This window comes from Cetorhinus maximus, chromosome 5, assembly GCF_964194155.1.
Source record: "Cetorhinus maximus chromosome 5, sCetMax3.hap1.1, whole genome shotgun sequence".
NCBI lineage: Eukaryota > Metazoa > Chordata > Chondrichthyes > Lamniformes > Cetorhinidae > Cetorhinus > Cetorhinus maximus.
This window is the reverse complement of record NC_135883.1, coordinates 35,752,048-35,770,273: the sequence shown is the minus strand read 5'-3', so window position 1 is coordinate 35,770,273 and position 18,226 is coordinate 35,752,048. Positions and strand designations below refer to the sequence as shown.

General features: G+C 44.1%; 1 protein-coding gene across 1 annotated transcript in view; it reads right to left on the bottom strand.

The window, feature by feature from the left end:
• arid4b (AT-rich interaction domain 4B) overlaps nucleotides 1–18,226 on the bottom strand; it is a 177,516-nt gene that overhangs the window by 11,514 nt on the left and 147,776 nt on the right. Inside the window, exon 22 of the mRNA XM_078541697.1 lies at nucleotides 3,585–3,695. Coding sequence (XP_078397823.1) covers nucleotides 3,585–3,695 — 111 coding nt within the window. The remainder of the gene's footprint in view (nucleotides 1–3,584; nucleotides 3,696–18,226) is intronic.

Genomic DNA, 18,226 nt, shown 5'->3' with positions numbered 1-18,226 from the left:
GTCAAGAATGAGGGGACACAGTCTCAGAATAAGGGCCAGGTCATTTAGGACTGAGATGAACAGAAATTTCTTCACTCAGAAGGTGGTGAGTCTTTGGAATTCTTTATCTCAGAGGGCTGTGGAAGCTCAATGATTGAGCATGTTCAAGACAAAATCAATCGAATTCTGGATGCTAATGACATCAAGGAATATGGGGATAGTGTGGGAAAGTGGGAAGGTAGATGATCTACTTGAACAGTGGAGCAGGCTTGACAGGCCGAATGGCCTACTCCTCTCCTATGGTCTCAACATTCTTAGTTGGGATGAAGCAAATGATAATTAAAGTAAGAAAGGAGCTTCCTCCAACCTGATCACTGTCCAGCAGCCCCCACAATCCCACTGTCCCACTAAAAGTGCCCAGAGGTTGAGAGGGGCAGGGTCAGGGTGGGTGGATAGAAGAAGAATTACTAAAACTCAGAGGATAAAAGCTACAAGGGAAATTAAAAATATTTTTTTGGAAATGCACACTGGAATTTTCTAAGTTGGCACATGACTTTTTCTTTAAAATGCCCAAATTAAATTTCAGCAATGTTACAGTCAGTTTGCGACTGTATTTGTACCCCAGTGCAGTACATCAAAAGCCCAGCATGTTCCTGAGTCCGGACATCCTCTTAGGATATACCCCTTAGAGACCAAACCCAGAGGAGGATGAGAAAGACAAGATAGGGTAGACTATTTAGCAAGTAGTCCCCAGCAACCCAGTATCCTGTGGCACTGAGGGAGAAACAAAAAAACTGAGGAAAATTAAGGGAATGGCAGAGCTATGGGGAAAGAGCAGTTGGGACAAATTGGACAGCTGTACCAAAGAACTGGCAGAGGCACAATGGGCTAAATGGCCTCCATTTTTGCTGTTTGATTCTAGGAAATGTACAAGAATAGATATGGAAATAGCTCTACATTTGCAAGGTAAATGGGTCCAACACCAACTCTGGTTAAACTTTCCTGCTGATACATACGAAGTATTGTGAACTGTGAGGAGAATAGTGATAGACTTCAGAAGGAAAGGCAGGCTGGTGGAATGGGAGGACTTGTGGCAAATGAAATTTAATGCCCAGATGTGTGAGGTGATACATTTTGGTAGGAAATGATGAGAGGCAATATGAAATAAAGGATACAATTCTAAAAAGGGTGCAGGAGCAGAGGGACCTGCAGGTATATCTACATAAATTGCTGAAGGTGGCAGAACAGGTTGAGAAAGTGGTTAAAAAGGCACACAGGGTCCTGGGCTTTATAAATAGAGCCATTACGTACAAAGGAAAGGAAGTTATGATGAACCTGTATAAAACACTGGTTCGGCCTCAACAGGAGAAGTGTCCAATTCTGGGCACCACACTTCAGGAAGGATAAACAGAATTAGAGAGGGTGCAGAAAAGATTTATGAGAATGGATACAAGGATGAAAGGCTTCAGCTATGTGGATAGATTGGAAAAGCTGGGGTTGTTCTCCTTCGAGAAGGAACGATTAAAGCAAAATACTACAGATGCTGGAAATCTGAAACAAAACAGAACATGCTGGAAAAACTCAGCAGGTCTAACAACATCTTGGAGAGAAACAAAAACAGTTAACGTTTCGAGTCCATGTGACTCTTCATACAGACCCGAGTCATATGCACTCGAAACGTTAACTCTGTTTTTTTTTCTCTCCACAGATGCTGTTAGACCTGCTGAGTTTTTCCAAGATTAAGAGGTGGTTTGATAGAGGTGTTCAAAATCACAAGGAGTCTTTACAGAGTAGATAGGGAAAAGCTGTTCTCACTGGTGGAAGTATCAAGAACCAGAGGACACTGATTCTAAGTGATTGGCAATACAGCCAAAGGCAACACGGGGTAAAACTTATTTTCACACAGTGAGTGATTGCGATCTGGAATGTGCTGTCTAAAAGCATGGTCGAGGTAGATTCAATCATAGCTTTCAAAGGGGAAATGGTTAAGCATGAGAAGATAAAAAATTAGCAGGGTTACAGTGTAAAGAAGGGGAACGGAACTAGCTAAATTGCTCTTGCAGAGAGCCGACATGGGTTCAATGTGCCAAATGGACTTCTTCTGTAATCATTCAATGATTCTGCATGCAGCAATAAAATGGCAGCATATTTTCTGAGCAGATACCTTCACTGAAGGAAGTTAAGGGAAGAGGAAATCACTCCAAGTGTATTTTTCCCCCTTTTTACAGTTATGAATGTGAATGCAGTGTAATTTTAAGACATAGGCCAGAATTTTTACCTTGATAGGTGGGCAGGCCCCACCGGCTTGGCAGCGGGCGGGCAGCCAGCCGAACTCCGCTGCTGAAACGGGGCCCGCCGCCATTTTGAGTGGGCGAGCCAATTAAGGCCCACCCAGTGGCCTGCCCGACAGGAAGCGCTATGCGCTTTCTATGTGGGGGGAGGGATTCCCCATCTGTCAAAGTGCGCTCTTTCGCGCACATCTTCCTGAGACTAAGTGCTGTCTCAGGGAGATTACTGACAGTATAAAAATCTTTAAAAATAGAAAAATATTAAAATTAACATGTCCCCCTCATGTGACAATGTTAATAAGAAGGACAAACTTTATTGAAGTTTTTAAAAACGGTCATGAAACCTCATCCCGCCAGTGGATGAGGTTTCATGTATTATCAGAAGCCCGCTGGGGCTCCTGGCCTGCCCGCCAGCCTTGTTGGACTGGCAGGGCATTTAACAAGCTTAATTTTCCTGTCAATGGCCTTAATTGGCCATGGACAGGTCGGTGGGTGGACAGCTGATTTCGCTGTCCGCCCGCCTTCCTCAATATTTAGGAGGTGTCAGCTGTGGCTCAGTTCATAGCACCCTCGCCTTTGAATCAGAGGGTTGTGGGTTCATGTCCCACTCCCGGAAAACCAAGAACTGTGATTGTACTCGAAAGAAGTTGCAATCTGTGACTGTTGGTAACTCGAAAGAGTTTCCTCAATATTTAAATGGACCGGGATGACGTCGGGGGTTCCTCCCGACGTCATCCCGCGTCATTTTCCCGTCGGCGAGCGGGCCCCGCCCCCAAAGTGCCGACGGGAAAATTCTGCCCATAGAAACAACACCAACGTTGATTTATATAGCACATTTAAAAGAGCAAAACTTCCCAAAGGTGATTCGTAGGAGCATCAGCAAACACAATTTGACACTGCACCGCATAAGGAGATATTAGGACAGGTAAGGAAAAGCTTGCTCAAAGAGGTAGATTTTAGAGAGCTTCTTACAAAGAGGAGAGAGAAGTAGAGGGGCAGAGAGGTTTAAGGACAGAATTCCAAAGCTCAGAGACTCATCAGCTGAACAACTGCTAGTGTCAATTATTCTGTCTCTGGGGGGTGCAAACGGCATTCCAGCTTGGGAGGAGGAGAGAGGATGAGGAAAGGGGAGAAGGAAATCATTAGGAAGAATGATCCTGAGCTGCTGTAATACCTGTTGCAGATGCAGGAGAGCAGGTTTCTTTCTTGGCTGGGAGTGTTCATAGTCAAGGGAAAAGAAAACACATAATATGCCCCACAAACATACATGCATGACCACATTAAACTGCTGAACATGAGTGGTATTAAGGGCCTCACCTGTCCGACTTTTCTTTTTATTGTTAATCCCTGAACGTTTGTGACTGCGTTTTTGCTTCTTGGTTGAACTTCCTCCCTGAGCATCTTTTGGTCTTTTGTGACCAGTAGCAGCTGGAAAGGAACAAAAAATTGAAATCATACTTCAGATCAAAATAACTCAAAATCAAATGGAGGTTAACAGCATTATCCTAACTTTTAAAGCCTTGAATAAATCTCTGAGTTTGTTTCATCTTTTCTACCTTGAATACAACATGGACAAAAATGGTTGGCAACTGCAATAGTTTACTGCAAGTACAGCCTGCATCACTCCAACCTAATCACATTACACTAATGGGCCATCTGTTCTTGAATGTCTAACACTAGCATTTTACATTTAAACATGATAAAACCTGACATTTCACAGGAGCACGATGTTGACAGATTGGATCTGAGTAGGGCCAGTTGTATCACAGTCTTTGCACAAGAGGGCACCCTGGTTAACTACATAGAATTTACAGCACAGAAACAGGCCATTTGGTACTTATGTTTCACAACCAGCCACGCCACACTATACTTTGATCAGCAAGTCTCCACTCCTTCCCCACAAGCCTTTACAACGTGACCTTCTCCAGGAAACATCCACTCCTTGACACCCAGTATTCTTTACGTTGGCTTTGGGTTTGCACAAATTAAAGATAATAGCTCACAAAGGTAAAAATACTGCGAATGCTGGAATTCTGAAAGATGCTGGAAACACTCAGCAGGTCTGTGCGGCGAGAGAAACAAAGTTCATGTTTCAATTGATGATCTTTCATCAGAAAGGGAAGATGTTAGATATTGAACAGTTTTTGAGCAAGTGCAACGGAAAGGGAAAAAAGCAGGAGGTGTGGAAAGAACAAAAGGGAAAGTCTGTGATAGGGTGGAGGGCAGGAGAAAGTGAATTACAAAAGGGTGGAAGGGAGGAGGGGGTGGTAATGGAACAAGTACAGATACAAGACGTATCTGGAGCAGTCCGAATTGGTAACAGGAGAATAGCACAAGAAAGGGAAACATGGAAAATCTGTCAAGATGGAGAATGAAACTGGGGGAAAGGTGGAGGACTGCAAGAGTGCAGAGCAGCTCTCCACTGCTGGTTAACTCGCCCATCCACATTATGGGCTTTGATTTCTGGCCAAGGCAGGTATGTTCAGTGTATGAAGCGCATTTACGTTTTCATTTCAATATTGCAAATCTTCAGTTCTGTCCACTCTTTCCCAAACCCAGAAAGTCTTTTCAGATATTTATCACAGCCTCAGGATGTCCCAAAGTGCCTCACAACCAATGGATCACTTTGAAGATGTAGTCATGTAGGAAAGGCAAGAGCCAATTTTCAGACAGTAAGATCCCACACACTGCAAACAAGATGAATAGCCAGATAACCTGCTTTTAGTGATGTTTCCTTGAGGGAAAAATACTGGCCAAGACACCGGGGAGAACTTCTCTGCTCTTCTTCTAATAGTGTCATGGAATCTTCTACATCCTCTCCAAAGGCCAAATGAGGCCTCGGTTTAACATTGCATCCCAAAGACAGCACCTCTGACAGTACAACACTCCCTCAATACTGGCACATTGCTGTGCTTCTTTGGCTGTGAAGCACTTTAGGCTGTCCTGAGGTCGTGAAAGGCACCACACGAATGCAAGTCTTACTTGCTTTTTTCCCCACTCGCACTCACTGTGAAATTAAATTTGGAGGTTCAGGTTCCACATTTACCAAGATTAAACCATGGTGCTAGTTTCAATGGGGCTCATACCAATTAGCTGGTTGTAACAGTGAGACAACAGTGGAGAAGGGAGGTAAAACAGGGTTCAAAATATGAGGGCAGCAGGTGAATTCGCCCTTGAAAGCCTTGGAAAATTCAATCATGGGGTGACCAATGAGAGGAAAGTCACCCCCATACACGGAAGTGACAGAGTCTGTGAGGAGGTGCTCCTCCAATCGCAGGCTGTTTCGCTCCCATGCTTGCTGCTGATAGGCTCTCTCTCGAGAGCTGCAATTGAGCCTATCAGCAGCAAATAAGGAAGTGAAACAGCCTGCAATTGGAGGAGCAGTGGGAAAGTACATGGCGGTGCATAATGCAGATAGACTAAAAAGCAGCAGCTCGGATCCAAACCACATGGAACCTGGCCAGGGAGGCAGTAACTGGGAACACATCTACCCTCACCCCAAAGACATCCACACTGAACCCAGAGCTGCTGCTCCCGGACAGACCGAGGGAGGGGACAGCAACCAGACTACCCCAGGCCCCCTCATCCCAGTCACTGATCCCTGGCCTCCTGGTGCCTGTATCAAGTTGGCCAACTCCACAGCAAGCCACGACTTCCTGCTCCTGGGTGCTTACGGGATCCAAGCCACATAGTGAAGTACAAAACAAGACACAGTTCTTTTCCTTGATGGCAGGTTTATTCACAGGATGCACCCATACAGATGTCTGCCTCCTAACCACTACCCAGTGCCCCAGCTGTCTCTCTCTTATGTGATCCTAGCCCCTAATCAAACAATGTCCATCACCTGTGTACCTTTAACAATATAATCAACAAACCATTAGCACCCGTGGTCCCAGAACCGGGTGTGATGTCCGGTAGAGGCAAAGGCGGGAAAGGTCTCGGTAAAGGGGGTGCGAAACGGCACCGGAAAGTCCTTCGAGATAATATCCAGGGAATCACTAAACCTGCTATTCGCCGCCTCGCTCGTCGTGGGGGCATTAAGCGCATCTCCAGCCTCATTTACGAGGAAACTCGCGGGGTTCTCAAGGTTTTCTCGGAAAATATAATCCGAGACTCGGTCACCTACACGGAACACGCTAAACGCAAGACTGTTACCGCCATGGATGTGGTCTATGCCCTGAAACGCCAAGGCCGAACTCTGTATGGGTTCGGTGGTTGAGAACTTAACAAAAACATTTCAGAACCACAACTCGTAGCAACAAGTGACCCAGCGTCAGTGGCATTAGGTGGTGGTGACGGGGACTGAATGCATGAGCTGGAGCAGCGGCGATGAGATACACCGAGCGGGCAGGTGGGCGAGCGAGTGAGAAAGACAGAGACTCCAAGGGGGCGAGGGAGTGAGACACACAGGCTCCAAGGGGGGTGAGGAAGAGAGAGGGGGATACACAGAGACTCTGGCAGGGTTAGCGAGAGTGAGAGATACTGCAAGGGTTGGGCTGTGGGGTTGCTGAGTGAGTAGAGGGGGAGGAGGCTTGTGAAGTGGGGTAGCTTGTGTCCCAATTCTCCTCACTAACAAATCTTTTATGTTTTTGCTTCTTTTAAAAGCTGATGTTATATTGACCCAGTGAATTAATATCCCCTTTTAACTTTTCAAAATGACTCTTAGCCACTTTATTTATTCTTTGGGTCATCGTGTAGTATGTTGTAATTAATGGTGGAATGATAGTCTTGGTACTAACCTATTTTGCGATGGTGGGAGCAGGAGGTCCGGGGAGGGAGGCAGCGGGCGGTAGGTCCGGGGAGGGAAGCGGTGGGCGGGAGGTCCGGGGAGGGAGGCGGCGGGCGGGAGGTCCGGGGAGGGAGGCGGTGGGCGGGAGGTCCGGGGAGGGAGGCGGCAGGCGGTAGGTCCGGGGAGGGAAGTGGTGGGCGGGAGGTCCGGGGAGGGAGGCGGCGGGCGGGAGGTCTGGGGAGGGAGGCGGCGGGCGGGAGGTCCAGGGAGGGAGGCGGCGAGCAGCAGTATGTTTTTAAAAAAGACTGAGCATGTTCAGTAACTGCACTGAAACAAAAATGGCAGCAGCACGATTGTTGGCTCCTTTTCCCATTATTCATCTCCCAGACAACTTGGTCCCATGATCATTTACTGGAACTCAGCTGTTTTTTGTATGAGATATCAGGTTCTAGTTCTTAAAGGGACCACACCCCACTTAAAATTTAGGAATTTTTTCCCCCAAAGCAAATGGACCATCGTGAATTCTATTTAAAAAACGAGCAGAGAGCGGCGGAGACTTCCGTTTGGTGAGGGCACAGAGAGCAGGAGAAAGAGTGTGGACAGCGGTGGGGGCTTCAGGTTGGGTACCTTGCTGGGAGTCAGAGCAGACCTGCAGGAGGCAGTCAGGAGCTGAGCTGCGTGCTGTTTCACTCTTTCAACTGCTGCGAAACTGCAATCCGGGAAAAAGAAAAAAAGCAACTGCGACATCACAGGAAGCTAGTAAGTTGATTGACCGGTAAGTGCTCAGTCTAAGGGACAGTGTGTGAGAAACCAGCTTAGGACAGGCGAGTTAAGGGGCGAGTTAAGGTTGATCTTTAAATAAAAAGAATTAAAACTTTAAAATAATAAACCAAAATTTGAAAACTTTAAGATTAAAATCAAACAATAAAGATAAATAAAGGAATTTAAACAAATATCTAAAACACATACCTTGTAGTTAAGAAGCATATAACCGTTAGTTGTCAGTGTGCTAGCATTCAATAAACACAAATTGTAGCATACATAGGAAGAAAGTAATTAAAGTAAATTACTAAATAACGTAAGTTGGAATGACGGGACAGGCGTTATGTTACAGCTGTGAGTTGTGGGTGCTTTTGGACGCCAAGGCGATCCATGACAAACACGCCTGCAGGAAGTGTAAGCACCTTGAGGAATTCCAGATCAGGATTATTGATCTGGAAGCCGAAATGCAGACACTACGCAATGTAAGGGAGAGGGAGAAATACCTGGATACTTTGTTCCAGAAGACAGTCGCACCTCTTAGAATAAGTTCATCTGTTTTGGTCAGCAGTGAGGGACAGGAGGATGTGACTGTCAGTGAGGCAGTTAATGAGACCGAGCAGGCAGTAGGGTGGAGCCTCAGACTTTGCAATTGTCAAACAGGTTTTCAACCTGTGTGGATGAAAGCAAAGTCTGCAAGGTGGATGAGCTGGCTGGCCATGGCACTGTGGTGCAGGAAGCCATTCAAGCAGGGGGAACCAAAAGGAATGTAATGGTAATAGGGGATAGTAAAGTGAAGGGGATTAACACTGTTCTCTGTCACAAAGAGCGAAAGTCCAGATGGCTCTGTTGCCTGCCTGGTGCCAGGGTTCTGGACATCTGTTCAGGGCTGGAGAGGAACTTGCAGTGGGAGGGGGAGGATCCAGTTGTTGTGGTCCATGTAGGTACCAATGACATAGGTAGAACTAGGAAAGAGGTTCTGCAAAGTCAGTATGAGGAGCTAAGTATCAAATTAAGAAGCAGAACCACAAAGGTAATAATCTCTGGATTATTACCTGAGCCACGTGCAAATTGGCATAGGGCAAATAAGATTAGAGAGACAAACGCGTGGCTCAAAGACTGGTGTGGGAGAAATGGGTTCCGGTTCATGGAGCACTGGTATCAGTGCTGGGTAAAGTGGGGGCTGTACCATTGGGATGATGTGTCCTCACAAATCGCATAACCAGGGAAGTAGAGAGGGCTTTCAACTAAACAAGAGGGGTGAGGGATCAAACTTGGGTAGAGGTAGTAATTCAAGGTGTAAAGTCAAGACGAGAGACCAAAATAGTAAAATGAGAAATGAGGGTCAGAAAATGGCAGGATGGGACAAAGAACAACCCTAAGAATACATCAACAGTCAAGACTAGATGTTACAAAGGTAACAAAGAGACAAAACTGAAGGCTCTCTATCTAAAAACACATAGCATTCATAACAAAGTAAATAAATTGATGGCCCACATTGAAGTAAATAAATATGACCTGATAACAATTTTGGAGACTTGGCTGCAGGACAACAAAGACTGGGTCCTTAATATTGAAGGGTACATGACATTCAATAAGAATAGGAAGCAAGGTAAAGGTGGAGGAGTAGCACTGTTAATCAAAGAGGACATTGGTGCAATAGTTAGAGATGACCTTGGTTCAGGAGAACAGGACGTGGAATCGGTTTGGGTGGAGATGAGGAATAGTAGGGGGAAAAAGTCATTAGGGAGAGTGGTCTACAGGCCCCCTAACAGTAGCCACAGTGTAGGACAAAATATTCATCAGAAAATATTGTGTGCTTGTGATAAAGGGACAGCAATAATCATAGGCGATTTTAATTGACACAAAAACTGGAAAAATCAGATTGGCAGTAGTAGCCTGGATGAGGAGTTCTTAGAATGCTTTCGAGATAGTTTCTTAGAGCAGCATGTTCTGGAATCAACCAGAGAGCAGGTTATATTAGACTTGGTATTGTGTAACGTGACAGGATTAATTCATGACCTCAGAGTCAGGCACTCCGAGGTAGCAGTGACCACAATATGATTGCATTTTATGTCCAGTTTGAAAGGGAGAAGAGTGGGTCCAAGACTAGTATTTTAAACTTAAATAAGGGCAACTATGTGGGGAAGAAAGCTGAGCTAGCTGGAGTGAATTGGGAAACTAGGCTAGAGAATAGATCAATAGAGAAGCAGTGGCAGACATTTAAGGGGATATTTCAGAGTAATCAGAATAAGTACATTCCTTTGATAAAGAAAAATTCTCAGGGGAGGACCCACCATCCATGGTTAACTAGAGATAATAAGGAAAGCATCAAACTTAAGGAAAAAGCATACAACTTCACAAAGATGATTGGACAGAATATAAAGAATGGCAGAGAATGACTAAAAGGTTAATGAGGAGAAAGAAATTAAGAGTATGAGAGGAAGCTAGCTAGAAATGTAAAAACAGATAGCAAGATGTACTTAAAAGGAAAAGGGTAAGTAAAGTTGGTCCTCTAGAAAGTGACAGTGGGGAGTTAATAGTAGATAAAAAGGAAATGGCAGAAGAAATGAACAAATACTTTGCTTCTGTGTTCACTATAGAGGATACAAAAAACATTCCAGTAATAGCTGCAAATCAGGAGGTGAATGGGAGAAAGGAACTTGGTGAAATTGAAATCACTAGGAAAACGGTACTGAGCAAATTGATGGAGCTGCGGCTGACAAGTCTCTGGGTCCCAGTGGACTACATCCTAGGGTCTTAAAAGAAGTGGCTAATGAAGTAGTCGATGCGCTGGTGTTAATTTTCCAAAATTCGCTAGATTCTGGAAAGGTTCCATCAGATTGGAAAGTAGCAAATATAACCACGCTATTCAAGAAGGGAAACCGTAGGCCACTTAGCTTGACCTCTGTCGTGGGGAAGTTATTAGAATCAATCATTAAGGAAGTTATAGCTGGGCACTTAGAAGAGCTCAAGGCAATTGGTCAGCATGGTTTTGTGAAAGGAAAATCATGTTTAACCAATTTATTAGAGTTCTTTGAAGGAGTAACATGTGCAGTGGATAAAGGAGAGCCTGTAGGCATACTGCACTTGGATTTCCAGAAGGCATTTGATAAGGTGGCACATCAAAGATTATTATGGAAAATAAAAGCGCATGGTGGAATGGGTAACATATTAACATGGATAGAAGATTGGCTGGCTGGCAGAAAGCACAGAGTATGTATAAATGGGTCTTTTTCCAATTGGCAGGATGTGACGAGAGGCGTCCCACAGGCGTCTGTTCTGGGGCCTCAACTTTTAATGGTTTACATCAATGGCTTAAATGAGGGGAGTGAAGACATGGTAGCTAAATTTGCAGATGACACAAAGATAGGTAGGAAAGTATGCTGTGGAGTGTACATGAGGAGGTTGCAGATGGATATAGATAGGTTGAGTGAGTGGGCAAAGATCTGGCAAATGGAGTTTAATGTTGGAAAATGTTCACTTTGGCAGGAAGAATAAAAAAGCAGAGTATTACTTAAATGGACAACAGCTGCATAATTCTGAGGTGCAGAGGGATCTTGGTGTTCTCGTACAAAAAGTTAGTATGCAGGTACAGCAAGTAATTAAGAAGGCTAATGGAATGCTATCCTTCATTACGAGGGAAATTAAACATAAAAGTATTTTGTTATGCTTCAGTTATTCAGGGCATTGGTGAGACCGCACCTCGAATATTGTGTGCAGTTTTGGTCTCCTTATTTAAGGAAGGATGTAAATGCATTGGAGGCAGTTCAAAGGAGGTTTACTAGATTGATACCTGAAATGAGTGGGTTGTCTTATGAGGAAAAGTTGGGCAGATTGGCCTTGTTTCCACTGGAGTTCAGGAGAGTGAGGGGTGATTTGATTGAAGTGTACCTGAACGGCCTTGACAAGGTGGACGTCAAAAGGATGTTTCTCTTGTGGGTGGGTCCAGAACTAGAGGGCACTATTTTAAAATTAGGGGTCGCCCTTTTAGGACAGAGATGAGGAGAATGTTTTTCTCTGAGGATTGTGCGACTTTGTAATTCTTTGCCTCAGAAGGTGGTGGAGGAGGGGGTCATTGAATATTTTTAAGGCAGAGGTAGATAGATTCTTGTTAGGCAAGGGAATCAAAGGTTATCAGGGTCAGATGGGAATGTGGAAATCGAAACACAAGATGATCAGCCATGATCTTATTGACTGGCAGAGCAGGCTCGAGGGGCCGAATGGTCTACTCCTGTTCCTATTTCTTATGTGACGGTGACAAAGATAAACTTTCCCTCTTCATCCCTCTTGACCTGTCTACAGCCTTTGGCAAGGTTGACCACACCATCCTGCCCCAACACCTCTCCACTGTCGTTCAGCTGAGTTGGACTGCTCTCAAATGATTCCATTCTTATCTATCTAGATGAGCAGAAATACCCTCCAATTAAATATTGGGGAAGACTGAAACCATTGTTTTCAGACCTCGCTCCAAACTCCATTCCGTAACTACACACTCTGTCCCTCCTCCTGGCAACAGTCTGAGATTGAACCAGTCTGTTCACAATCTTGATGTCATACTTTGATCCAGAAATGAGTTTTCAACCTCATATTCCTGTCTATTTCCACTTCTGTAACATTGCTCTTCTTAGGTCATCTGCTAAGTTACCAACCACACTAAAATTAAAGTGTACTATTAGAATGTGCTTTAAATTGGGAGATATCGACACTCTATGAACAAAAGACAGAAACGTGGGATTTTTCTGGCTTTGTGTCAGTACCACTAAATACCACGTGGCGGCATTTATTCACCAAGATGCATAGAAAGCAAGATACAGAAATCCAAACCTGCACACAAATGCATTCTTAAACTTTTCCTGTCTTATTTCTTTCCAGGTGTGTTTATAATGCTCATATTATTGGAAACATTAACATTCTACAATTATTAGCAGTGACTGATTCTACTCCAATTCAAACTTTCATCAAATTATTAATAACTTATGCTTATATAGGACCTTGACTGGAATGAAACATCCCAAGCTGCTTACAGGAGCATTATAAAACAAAGTATGACACTGAGCCACATAAGGCGATATTAGGTCAGATGACTAAAAGCTTGGTCAAAGAGGTAGGTTTTCAGGGATGTCTTAAAGGGGTCTGGAGGTCAGTTAGCTCTGTTCACTAGATGGCGTGGTACAGAATGCTGCCAATGGCGTGGGCTCAATCCCCGTACCGGCTGTGATAGTTCACGGAGGGCTGCCTCCTTGCCTTGCCCCATGTTTGATGCTGAGTGGTGCCCCTCAAGCTACATAACCACTTGTCTCTCATGGTCGCTTATGGCTAATCACCTTAAGCAAGGAGGAGAGATGTAGGGAGGGTACTCCAGAACGTAGGGCCTAGGCGACTGAAGGTGTGGCCACCATTGGTGGAGCAATTAAAATTCAGGATGCTCAAGAGGCCTGAATTAGAGGATCACATACCTCGAAGGATTGTGGGACTGGTGGAGATCAGAGATAAGGATGGTGAGGCTACCAAGGGATTTGAAAACAAGGATGAGAATTTTAAAATCCAGACAATGCTCGACTGGGAATCAATGTAGGTCAGCGAGTACAGGTGAACGGGACTTCCTACAAGTAAGGATGACCTTAAGTTTATGGAGGGTAGAATGTGGGAGACCAGCTAGGAGTGCATTGGAGTAGTCAAGTCTCAAGGTAATGAAGAGATGGATGAGGCTTTCAGCAGCAGATGACCTAAAACAGACGCATTGTTACACAAGTGGAAATAGACAGGAATACAAGGTTGAAAACTCATCTCTGGATCAAGTGTGACATCAAGTTTGTGAACAGACTGGCTTAATCTCAGACTGTTGCCAGGAGGAGATGTGACATTGAATGATGAGATTACCAATGAGATAAGTGTATTTAAAGTGCAGAAAAGGGTTGGATTAAATCGGTGCTTCCCAAACATTTACCCGGTGTGACCCCATTTTAATGACTCAGCTTCATGTGATCCCAAAGTGAAATTTTTTGAGGGGTGCGAGGATTTGTTGGGTGGGGGGTGGTGATTATTAACGTGTTTGGACTCTGGTTAACATTAATAATCAGGATGCTATTACATTCTTACTGGATCACGATTGTTGACACAGTTGGCAAATGACTATAATGTAATAGGAGCTTGATTACTGATTCAATAGGATTTGGGGTATGTAACTTTTCAAAAGGACAGGCAGGAAGGAAAGGGTGGCTGGGGTAGCCTTGTTAATACGAGATGGAATAAGTACGATAGCAAGAAATTATCTTGGATTACAAAGTGTAGAACCTATATGGGTGGAGGTAAGAAATAACAAGAGGATGAAGACACTAGTGGGAGTAGTATATAGGCCCCCTAACAGTAGCTATGCTGTAGGACAGATAATAAATCAGGAGATAATGAGGCCATGTAAAAAAAGTCAGTATATTAAATCATGGGTGACTTTAATCTTCATGTAGATTGGGAAAATCAAATTGGCAGAAGTAGCCACAAGCAAGAATTCATAGAGTGTATTCGGGGCAGTTTCCTAGAACAAAATGTTGTGGATCCAACCAGGGATCAGGCTATTTTGGATCTGGTATTGTGTAATGAGGCAGGTTTAATAAATGATCTCAGAGTAAAAGATCCCTTAGGAAACAGTGACCATAACATGGTGGAATTTAGCATTCAGTTTGAGTGTGAGAAACTTGGGTTGGAAACTTAAATAAGGGTAATTTCAAAGGAATGAGGGCAGAGTTGGCTGGAGTGAACTGGGGAAGGGGGTTAGCAGAAAATACGGTTGATGAACAATGGCAGATGTTTAAGAAAATTGTTCATGACTCAGAACAAAGATGAGGAAGTGAGGAAGAAGGATTCTAGGAAGGGGATAAACCAACCATGGTTAACCAAGGGAGTTAAGGAAAGTATCAAACTGAAAGAAAAAACATACAATGTGGTAAAGATTAGTGGTAAACCAAAGGATTAGGAAAGTTTTAAAAACCAACAGAAGGTGACCAAAAAAAAAGAGGGAGAAAATAAACTTTGAAGGTAAAGTAGCAAGTAATATAAAAACTGACAGTAAAAGCTTCTTTAAATATATAAAAAGGGAGAGAGTGGCCAAAGTCAATATAGGCCCCTTAAACAATGAGGCTGTGGAAATAATAATGGGGAACCAGGAAATGACAGAGGAGTTGAATAAATACTTTGCATCAGTCTTCACGGTAGAAGACACTAATAGCATTCCAAAAATACTAAATAATCAAGGGGTAAAAGTTGGAGGGGGGGGGGGTGGGGGAGTGGGTGGGTGGATGGCAGGGAAATAAATACAATAACTATCACTAGAGAAAAAGTACTAGGTAAACTAATGGGGCTAAAGGCCGATATGTCCCCTGGACCTGATGGCTTGCATCCTAGGATATTAAAGGGAAGTAGCTGCAGAGATAGTGGATGCACTGGTAGTAATCTTCCAAGAATCCTTAGACTCTGGAAAAGTCCCACAGGAGTGAAAAACTGTCAATGTAACACCCTCATTCAAAAAGGGAGGGAGACCAAAAAAAAGATAACTGTAGGCCAGTTAGTTTAACATCCGTCGTTGGGAAAATGTCAGAGTCTATTATAAAGGATGTAATAACAGAGCATTTAGGAATGCATAATATAATCAAGCAGAGTCAGCATGGCTTCATGAAGGGAAAACATGGCTAAAACCTAGTAGAATTCTTTGAAAAGGTAACTAGCAGGATAGATCAAAGGGGAACCAGAAGATATAATATATTTGGATTTCCAAAAGGAGTTTGATAAGGTACCGCATGTTAGGCTACTTAATAAGAGCCCATGGTGCTGGGGTGGTATATTAGCATGGATAGAGGATTGGCTAACTAATAGAGGACAGAGAGTTGGGATAAGGGGGACATTTTCACAATGGCAACCTGTAACTAGTGGAGTACCACAGTGCTGGGGCCACAATTCTTTACAATATATATTAATGACTTAGATGAAGAAAGTGAATGTACTATCGTCAAGTTTGTGGATGACACAAAAATAGGTGGGAAGGCAAGTGGTGAGGATGACACAATGAGTCTACAGAGGGAATAGACAGGTTAAGTGAGTGGGCAAAAACCTGGCAGATGGAATATAATGTGGGAAAATGTGTGGTTATGCACTTTGGCAGGAAGAATAGAGGAGTGGAATATTATTTAAATGGAGAAAGACTGCAGAAAGCTGCAGCACAGAGTGATTTTGGGGTTCTCGTGCATGAATCCCAAAAAGCTAGCATACAAGTTCAGCAGGTAATAGGGAAGGCAAATGGAATGTTGGCTTTATTTCAAAGGGAATAGAGTATAAAAATAGGGAAGTCTTGCTGAAACTATACAAGGCACGAGTTAGAACACACCTAGAATACTGTGAACAGTTTTGGTCCCCTTATCTAAGAAAAGATATACTGGCATTGGAGGCAGTCCAGGGAAGGTTCACTACGTTGATCCTGGATATGGAGGGATTTTCTTATGAAGAGAGGTTGAGTAGATCGGGCCTGTACTCATTGCCGTTTAGAAGAATGAGTGGCAACCTTATTGAAACATATAAGATTCTTCGGGGGATTGACAGGTTAGATGCTGAGAGTTTGTTTCCCCTTGTGGGAGAGTTTAGGACCAGAGGGCATAATCTCAGAATAAGGGGTTGCCCATTTAAGACAGAGATGAGGAGGAATTTCTTCTCTCAGAGGGTAGTGAATCTGTGGAATTCTTTACCATAGAGGGATATAGAGGCTGGGTTGTTAAGTATATTCAAGGCTGAGATAGACAGAGTTTTAATCAGTAAGGGAATCAAGGGTTATGGGGATAAGGCAGGAAAGTGGAGTTGAGGACCATCAAATCAGCCATGATCTCATTGAATGGCTAAGCAAACTCGATGGGCCCCAACTTCTGCTCCTATGTCTTCCGATCTTATAGGAGGGGTGGAGTGTGTAGTTATGGAATGGAGTTTGGATCGAGGTCTGAAAACAATGGTTTCAGTCCTCCACAATATTTAATTCAAGGGAATTTCTGCTCAACTAGGTAGATAAGAATGGAATCATCTGAGAGCAGTCCAACTCAGCTGGACGACAGTGGAGAGGTGTTGGGGCAGGATGGTGTGGTCAACCTTGTAAAAAGCTGTAGATAGGTCGAGATGGATGAAGAGGGAAAGCTTACCTTCGTCACAGTCACATAGAATGTGCAATGGTCATTTGCTTTTGGGTGAAAAAAACCTTAGATCTTATGTGAGGCGGTGGTCCCTTTAAGAACTAGGATCCGATATTTGATACAAAAAAAACAGCTGGGATCCAGCAAATGATCATGGGATCAAGTTATCTGGGAGATGAATAATACAAAAAAGGATCAAACATCGTGGGTGAAAAACCAATATTCATTACAAGCCCACCAACTCCCACAGCTACCTTGACAACAGCTCCTCACACTCTGCTTACTGTAAGGACTCCATCCCATTCTCTCAGTTCCTTCGCCTCTGTCGCATCTGTTCCGATGATGCCACTTGCCAAAACACTTCTTCTGACATGTCTTCCTTCTTTCTTAACCAAGGTTTTCCACCCACGGTGGTTGACAGGGCCCTCAACCGTGTCTGGCCCATCCGCCCTCACACTTTCCTTTCCCTCCCAGAACCATGACAGGGTCCCCCTTGTCCTCACTTATCACCCCACCAGCCTCCGCATTCAAAGGATCATCCTCCGCCATTCCCACCAACTCCAGCATGATGCCATCACCATACACATCTTCCATTCACGCCCCCCCGTCAGCATTCCGTATGGACCATTCCCTCCAGGACACCCTGGTCCACTCCTCCATCACCCGCTACACCTCAACCCCCTCCCATGATACCTTCCCATGCAACCGCAGAAAGTGCAACACCTGCCCCTTTATCTTCCCGCTCCTCACCGTCCTATGGCCCAAACACTTCTTTCAAGTGAAGCAGCACTTCAGTTGCACTTCCCTCAATTTAGTTTACTGCATTCGCTGCTCCCAATGCGGTCTCCTCTACATTGGAGAGACCAAACGCAGACTGGGTGACCGCTTTGCGGAACACCTTCGGTCCATCCACAAGCATGACCCTGACCTTCCTGTGGCTTGCCATTTCAACACACCACCCTGCTCTCATGCCCACATGTCCATCCTTGGTCTGCTGCAATGTTCCAGTGAAGCTCAACGCAAACTGGAGGAACAACACCTCATCTTCTGATTAGGCACTTTACAGCCTTCCGAACTTAATATTGAGTTCAACAACTTCAGATCATGAACTCTCTCCTCCATCCTCACCTCCTTTTTGATCCCCTTTTTTCTAATAATTATTATATACATTTTATATTATATTATTATTTTTATATGTATATTTTTCTTTTCTCATCTATTTCTATTATTATTTTAAAAATTTATTTCCATCCATTGTTTTATCTCCACCTTTTAGCCTATTTTGATCCCTTCCCCCCACCCACCCC